We start from the raw sequence: 8,908 nt of genomic DNA on the forward strand, positions 1-8,908 counted from the left end.
ATTAAGTTGGATAATGAAAAAGGAAGACAGAACTAGTCTTAGCCCAAGTCAAATAACATGTGCCAAGGATCCTTCCAGGCACTTTCAAAGTAATATCTCATTTAGTACACATGGTCAGTGTTCAATAATATTGTTGTCATTATTGCTGTTAAGATGTTCTAGGGTCTGCAAATCTGATGGCAAAGGATAGTCTCTACATCTGGACATAGCTGGCGGTCCAGGTGAAAAGCAACTATTGTCTGGAAGATACCTGGCGTTCTAATGTGCATATATAGGTATCTTTGAAAAAGTTGCCCTTAGTGATTAGGAATGTTTAATTATCTTTTGAGTTTGGCTTCATGGGAGGGTAATTCATTAACCATTTAGCATCTCTGTTCTGTCTTATCTTGAGCCAGCAACTCAACTGCTGATGGCCTTTCCATTTAATTTCACCTCCCTGAATTTTATTTCCTTCTCTATTAAATGGGAGCTCTGGTGGCGTAGTGCCTAAGGCATTTGACTGCTAACCAGAAGGCTGGAGGTTCAAACCCACCAGCCACTCCCCAGAAAGAAGGTTGGGAAATCTACTTCCATGGTGATACTGTCTCGGAAACCCAAGGACGAGTCACTGTGAGTTGGATCTGACTCAATGGCAGTGGTTTGGTTGGTTTAACAAGCTAATATTAAGGATAGAGTTCTGTGTTTTAAAAAAACAAAAACATGTTAGTTATAAGGTTGGCGGGTTCTCTCTGTCTTCATCTTTGCCATATCCCCTTCTACAATGTGTTATTGCATTGTTTACATATAATGGTCCTTGTCAAAAACTATCATTAAGATGTCCCCTCCAGTTAAAAACAAGTTCCCCAGCTCTCAGCATGTGCATGATTAGCCACACATGATAATTACATCCCAAATGATAATACTTAGAGCATCAGTGTATTTACCTTGTTAGATGCACACAATGGCAGCAACTAATTTTAAAAAAAGAAACGAAAAGCAAGCTTAGAAGGAGATACTCTACAAATGGAATACGGGCATAAAAGGCTTATAAAGAAATGAACAGATATGGGACTATGACCATTGTGGTGATGAAGGTTATGTGTCAACTTGGCTGGGTCTGGTTGAGTGGCTGGGCAGCTGGATGTAGTTATTTCTTGTGGTGAGATTGGTAATCACCTCCATGGTGGAATCTACTGGAGCAGCTAAGTAGCTGCTTTAGGGATGTGGGCTGCTTCCAGTGTATAAGAAGCAACTTGGAGGAAGGTCTCTTGCTTTATAGCACACTTGGACCCTGCATGTAGTCAAGTCTTCATTTAGCATCCTGCCATGTTTCCTGCCAATCTTAGGACTGTCTCTGAACTGCCATGTTGTTTGATAATATTGGAACTGTGCCATTTTATTTGTTGACCTTGGGCTGGTTAGCCTCAGAAGCTAGCAGCTGCTTGAGTGACAAGACACTGCTAGCTCCAGTGGCTGGGAGCAAGGGGCAGAGCTGAAGCCCAAAATCAAGGGGCTTTCACTCAGCCCCTGGAGCTTGGGAATTTGAACTTGGACTTCGAACTTGGACTTCTAGCCTCCGAAACTGTAAGAGAATAAATCCCTGTTTGTTAAAGCCGTCTCCATTTGTGGTATATTCCTGTCAGAGCAGCATAGTTAACCAAAACAACCATCTTATAAAATCCTCGTCCAGTTATCATTTAAGTGTAGTATTTATTAATAAAGGATCCCTGATGGTGCAGTGGTTAAGTGCTCAGCTGCTGACTGAAAGATTGGTGCTTCAAATCTACCCACTGCTCCAGGAGAGAAAGATAATGGCAGTCTGCTTCTGTAAAGATTACAACCTTAGAAACCCTATAGGGCAGTTCTACTCTGTCTTGTAGGGTCACTGTGAGTCATAATCAACTCGACAGCAATAGGTTATTTATTAATATCTTGTATATACTCAGAATTATGACTCACTCATATCCCCCTCAAAATTTATAAGTGGCACTAATTGAGTACATATGTGATATTCCTTACCTACATCAACTCATTTAATTCTCATAACAGTATTCAAATTAGACAGGAAATCTTAAAAGCAATAGGACATAAAAGACAATTAGCAAGGTGTATGAATGTTGTCTCAAAGATTTTTTTTAAGTTGATTTTACCTACAGAAGAATGATGGTAAGTGGATAGACTTCTCAATAACAATGATAGAATCCAGAGGATAATGGGATAATATCATCAAGGTCCTGAGAGAAAAGCATTTCCATCTGTATCTTTAGTGAAGGCAAAATAGAGATATTTTCCAAAGTCTAAGATGATTTGTCACTGAAAGAACTACTAACAGGTGTATTTAAGGAAGAAAGAATTTGAATTTAGGAAGAAGTAGTGAGATACAAGATGGAGTAATGAAGAAAGAAATTGGTTAACATGCAGGTAAATTTAAACATGCATTGACTACATAAAATACCAACAGCAACAATAGTAAAACTAATATTGGAAGTATAATAATAAATAAAATTGTAGGCAGCAATAACATGGAGGATAGGAAGGGAAATTAAAGAATTCTAAGGTCCTATAGGGTCGCCATGAGTTGGAATTGACTTAAGGCAACTGAGGTTGTCTTGATTCAGAGGAGGGTAAAGTTATTGATTACTTTTAGACATTAACTCAAGGAAAATAAAGGAAATGTAATGAATCCAATAGCGTAGTGCCTAAGGCACTTGACTGCTACCTAGAAGGCTGTCGGTTCAAACCCACCAGCCACTCCTCGGAAGGAAGGTGGGGCAATCTACTTCCGTAGTGATATCGCCTCGGAAGCCCAAGGAGGGGTTGCTGTGAGTCAGGTCCGACTCGGCGGCACATAACAACAGCAATACAACAATTAATCCAATAGGAGACAATGAAAAGATTTTTAAAAATCACAGAAAAAGAATAAATACCAATCACAAACTAGAACAAAATAAATAAATAAAACTATATCAGTGATCATAATGTAAAGAGATGGGACTTGTCAGGTAAAAGATATGAGATTAGATTGATCTCTCTCCCTCTGCCACTTCCTCCCTTCCTGTATTCTGTCACATAAGCTACGATTTATATAGGGCCCACCTATGTCACAACGCATAAGAAAAAACTAATATATTACCAACAAATAGGCCTTAGGTCAAAAATGGAAGAATGATTTACCATTAAGAAAATCCACTAGTTAATTCACCATATCAGCTGATTTATGAGAAAAAAAATATTATCTCAATAGTTGCAGAAGGTTTTGATAAAATGAATTCTCCTACTCATCTTCCTTTTATCATTAGTAGAGATTTTATTATTTAATTGGCATATCTACTTCACTGAAAGAGCTCTGGTCGTGCAGTGGTAAGGAAGGCATTTGACTGCTAACTGGCTCAGTGGTTCAATCCCACCGGCCGCTCTGTGGAAGGAAGATGGGGTGATTTACTTCCGCAAAGATCTACAGCCTTGGAAACCCAACGGGGGTCACTGGGAGTCAGAAACGACTTGGTGGCAGTGAGTTTGGTTTGGTTTTACTTACCTGAAGGGAGCCCAAGTGATGGTAGGGCTAGTGGTTAAAGCGCTTCGCCACTAACAGAACGGTTGATGGTTTGAACCCACCAGCTACTCTGTGGGAGAAAGATACCCCAGTCTACTTCTGAAAATGTTTATAGCCTTGGAAACCCCATGAGACAGTTCCATCCTGTCCTATAATGTCGCTGAGGCAGAATTGACTAGACAGCAACAGGTTTGGTTTTGGTTTTACTTAAAGAGACTCCTCTTTTTCCATTCATACTGAGTAGTGCTGAATCATAGTAGACCCCAAGTTACTTCAGCCCTGAACCCTAACTCTTCCACACAAGTGGAATTTCCTGGGCCTCTGCTCTGGATGTTAAAAAGGAAGTGCATTACTGCTATGGAAGGTTCCCCTTTGAAATGCAGCAGTCAGTCATATTTCCCTTCCTTTGGCCAGGTGTCCTCAGACTGGATTGTTTATAGAATTATTCTTTTCCTTAGTTGTCATACACATACAAGCCAACTTCAGTGACAACGATTTTGTAGTAAATAGCCTTTCTCTAATTAGGAAACGATCTTGTGACAGGATAAAGCTTTTTATTGCTCTTTGTGAAATGAGCAGGTCTTTGTTTGTAAGATTAACTCAATTCCCATTGCTGTATTGGCAGCAGACTTGCCTGAACACTTTGGTGACTAGATTGAATTTTTCCTACAGGAATTGTGTAGCTGTACAGTTGCGGAAACGCAAATTCACTCCCCCATTGTCGGTTTTTTGACAGCTTTTTCTGTACAAACAGTTTGAAGAGTGGAGAGCCCTGTTTCTGAGACAGAAAAGTGTTTTCACACCTGAAGTGTAATTTCACACCTTGTGTTTCTCAGCAGATAAGTGCATAAAATAACACATCAAACCGGAATAGAAAAAAGATCAACATAGAAGGCAAACTGCAGGTTGTAATTTGTTTCCTATCTTACAATACTCTTGGAGAGAACAGTAAATTACAGAGATCTGGGTTTACACTTTAAAAAGTTTGACTGGTGGTTAGGTGGGAAAGTAAACACTAATCAGCCTGCAGCCTGCATTGAACAGAATGTACAGAATGATAGGGTTGAGGAAATACCCTAATGTTTAAATTTTTAGAGACTAGTACGCATATCAGGGAGTGGCAAAAATTGTACATAGCAGAATAGTCAAGCCATTGCTCAATTAAGTGATTTTTTAAAAGAAATATAATAAAACTTATCATTATTGTCTGTATAACGATCCATACAGGAATTTTAGCAAAAATATTAGAATATATTGGTACAATTTGATTTTTTTCTTTTAGTAAATGACTAACCCTATGATGCTAAAAAAAAACAAACCAAACTCACTGTCATTGAGTTGATTCCAACTTATCGCAACCTCCATTGGGTTTCCAAGGCTATAAATCTTTATGGAAGCAGACTACCTTACCTTTCTTCAATGGAGTGGCTGGTGGGTTCAAACCACTCACTGAACTTTTGGTTAACAACCAAAGGCTTAACTACTACACCACCAGAGCTCCTTAAACTTATGATATTAGTTGTTATTTTGTAGCATTCTAGTGCAGGAGTTATAAAATCAGGAGTTTAGCTTCATTGATAAGTTTGAAAACTTGAGATTAAAAATAAAAAAGAATGTTGAGGCATGAAGGTAGTTGAGTCCCTCACTAGTCACCAACATTCATTAGAAAATATTTATGGAAAGTAGTTCACATATTTTGTAACCAGGATACTCCTTAGAAGTGGAGATGATGAGACCGTAGCTCATGTACTTTGGACACATCTTTAGGAAAGATCAGTTGCTAGAAGCAGACATCATGGTTGGTAAAAGAGAGGCTTGGCGAAGGTGAGAGAGGTCTTGGGTGAAAGAACTGGCACAGTGGCTAGAGCAGTAGACTCAAGCTTAGCAACAATCATGAAAGTGGCACAAGACCAAGCAATGTTTTATTCGGTTTTACATAAGGTTGCTGTGAGTTGGAGCCAAGTGGATGGCAACTAATCACTATAAACAACAACCACTAGGCAAGAAGTTGGGGGTATAGTGGTAAACAAGGCAGTCTCTCTCCCTGCCATTGGAGAACTGACAGTCCTGTAAACATATCAACTGGCAATGATTATGTTGGATATTAAGTACTCAGATAGGCTAGAACTGGGTTTTAATGAAGCGCACCAGAAGATTATCTAACCAAAGCTGGGGTGGTCAGCAGAGGTTTCTGGATAAAGTGACATCCACACTTAATGAATAGAAGTGACATGGAGGTGGGACATCGGGGCGTAGGCAGAATTTTGTGCAAGGCAATGAAATAGCACGTATAGAGGTAAAAGGGAAAGAGAGCACAGTGGGTTGGAGGCATGAAGGTAGTTGAATACAGGAGACTTGTATAAAAGCAACAGTGGTACGCAGTGAGACTGGAGGATAAGTAGAGCAGGCATACATAGTCTATTCCAAGAAGTTTAGCTTTTATCCTGAGTCCAGTGGGAAGTCATTGAAGCTTTGGTCTTTATTTATTAGTGAGAATGACATGACCAGATCCGCATTTTCCAAAGATTGCTCTGGCTCTGGGATTGGGACAGTCTAGTGGCTGGAGATCTGTTAGAAAACATGCAGTAATGCATGTAAGAGATGCTGGTCTCCTGAGCTTACAGTACATGTACACTGAGAGTTCATTGACATTGGGGATGGAAAGAAGTAGGCAGATTTGTTATTTAGGAGGTAGAATCAACAGAGCTGGATAACTGATTGAGTGAACTAGGAGTGAGACAGCCAGACTTGCCAGAAAATGCAATCTTGATTTCTCGCTTGCATAATTAGATAGATTAGGTTACTCTTTACAGAGATGGAGAACACAGAAGCAGCAAGTTTTTCAATTTGGGGGGGTGCATTTTGAGTGAGAGGTATGTGTGGTATGTACAAGAGAAGCGCCTGGTATTCAGTTGAGTTTTGAGCTTGAGAGAGAGGTCTAGGCTAGAGCTAGGGCTCGGTAATTACCTTTGAAGCCATGGGAGTAGATGAGGTGGCCCAAAGAGTATATAGAGAGTGAGGAGAAAAGAGACTCCTTAATCTAGGCATAAACCAGTATTATGACTATGAAAAGAAAAACAAGCATGAAACAAAAAGTATGTATTTATCTTGTTATATAAATAAAATGTGGACAAATAATTACACATCCACACACACACTACTGCACACATACCTATGCATGTGTACACCCCTTGACTTGCAGAGGTTCTAATGAGTACCAGGAATGCAGTGGAGAGTGGACAGCATGAAACATTAAGCATTCAAGGTCATAATGCCTTTCCTTAATAATTCATGTGAGATGTATTGGTCCAACATCAAGTACCAGGTCTAAGGATACTGCCTAGTATGTTCAAAGAAGAAATGGCAATTTGCAGCCCATACAAATATTACTACTAAACTAGCAAAACAGAAAGCACTGATGTTTTCCATTTTCCCCTCCCCCTTTTCTTCCTTAGATACATATGGAAAGCTCTTTCTCCTTAATTCTGTGGGCCAAGAGATGTCCCGCTGCAAGACATCCATTCGACGTGGTCAGCCCAATCCGGTCTATAAGGAGACCTTTGTTTTCCAAGTGGCCCTCTTTCAGCTATCTGATGTTACCTTGATGATTTCAGTTTATAATAGGCGTACTATGAAGCGTAAAGAGATGATTGGTTGGATTGCTCTGGGCCAAAATAGCAGTGGAGAAGAAGAACAAGACCACTGGGAGGAAATGAAGGAAACCAAAGGTCAACAAATTTGCAGATGGCACACCTTGCTCGAATCCTAGTTTTGCAAGAGGAGTGTGTTTGTGTGCTGCGTTTTCACTGCTCACCTGTCTTGCTGACTCCTGACAATAAATCAACGCATCTTGGCTGGCTTTTTAAAGACAGGCTTTCAAATAGAAGTTCTACTGACCCCTCATGATACTAGGTGGGGAGCTCTTGGGTTTCTCAAAGGTTTTATTTGGATTTAAATACTGTGTTGTTGTTTTTTTTTTCAAAAAAACCTGTGCATCCAGTCAAGTACTATATGGAAAATGTTATCATAGTTGAGACTAGTGATGATGAGTTAATTTGTGCTAAGTTATTGAGTTTTAGTTCAGACTAGGGACTGAAGCTTCCCCTTGCTATCTCTGTTAAAAGACTAACCCAAGATTGCAAGGGACTTGTTAAATGTTACTATTTGCAACCACTTCTCTGTATAAATCAGAATTTTCTTAATATGATACAAAAACCAAATTACAGAAATGAATTAGACTCTGAGATTGATAGAAGAATGTAACTATAACCATAAATCCCTATTTAATATTTTTCTCTTTATCAAAACCTCCTCATTTATGTACCTAATAAATAAGTAAATGTAAGAACTTGCAGTTACAAACCAGATTTGTATTAAATACCTCTTCTATTTCATTTATATATTGGGGTTTCTTATGACATTTACTTAGATGAGTCTTTTTGAAGCTAGAAGGGATTTCAGAAACTACTGTTGTAAAACGCCTTTTCTCCTTTTGGATATGTAACATTTCAAACTTCTACCTTCTAAGGTTTCTATGCTGCTTTTCTCACCTAATGAATTCTTACTGAATGAGAAGAATACCAAAAAAAACTAAGTCATGGGTTTATCGATTTTTCTAAATCTGATGTTCTCTTTGTGGATTATGCTTTTTCTATATTCAATTATACATACTCAAATATATTTTGAATGTACTCTTGCACGTAAATCAGATTCATTTTATGCAATATCTCCGATCATTAAAGCTTAGTGAATTGTACACATTGGATCCTTAATAAATACTGATTTGATTTGCTATCAGACATGAACATGTTGAAGCACCTATGAATGAAGAACTATTTTCGGCTTGTATGGATGAAACTTAACACCCTAAGTTTGTCTTTGAGCATTTGAAGTGCCTATAACTGTCATTTTTCATGGCATTTGCAACAACAGATATTAGTCATGACTTGCATTCTGGGCACATGCCATTCAGAACACTGATCTTGTATGGTTATTAGCATGGGGTTTTACTTCTGAGTGACTTTTACATATTTATGTAGTGCATGTTTGTTTTTCTTTATTCTTGCATTTGAGCCCTTAATTTCAATTACTTTAAATTGGCAGAAGTAAGAAAAAGGAAGGAATGTGTGTGCATTTAACATTGTGCCCAACGTGCAGCTCTTCTGAGCAATTGCTCAGTCATTTATTTTTAGCTTTTATGTTTCATTGTTGACTTTTTCCTGTCTGTGGGAAGAGTGATAGCTAGTGATGGATGTATACAGTTAAAAACATGTAACTCCACCTCGGCTCCACATTTTGACAGATTGTAAGCGTAGGCTGTAACACTTGAAGAACATATTTATTCCTTACACTGTGTAATGGTTATCCTGACAAGAC

The 8,908-nt window shown here is 38.7% G+C and overlaps 1 protein-coding gene across 1 annotated transcript in view; it reads left to right on the top strand.

The window, feature by feature from the left end:
• The window catches only part of SYT16 (synaptotagmin 16), a 146,740-nt gene extending 139,439 nt beyond the window's left edge, over positions 1 to 7,301 (top strand). The window contains exon 6 of the mRNA XM_007949091.2: positions 6,988 to 7,301. Within this exon, the coding sequence (XP_007947282.1) occupies positions 6,988 to 7,301 (314 nt within the window). The remainder of the gene's footprint in view (positions 1 to 6,987) is intronic.
• The last annotated feature ends 1,607 nt before the right edge of the window (positions 7,302 to 8,908 follow it).

Source organism: Orycteropus afer, unplaced genomic scaffold (genome assembly GCF_000298275.1).
Source record: "Orycteropus afer afer isolate SDZICR_OR568_19922 unplaced genomic scaffold, OryAfe1.0 scaffold00237, whole genome shotgun sequence".
NCBI classification, from domain to species: Eukaryota; Metazoa; Chordata; class Mammalia; order Tubulidentata; family Orycteropodidae; genus Orycteropus; species Orycteropus afer.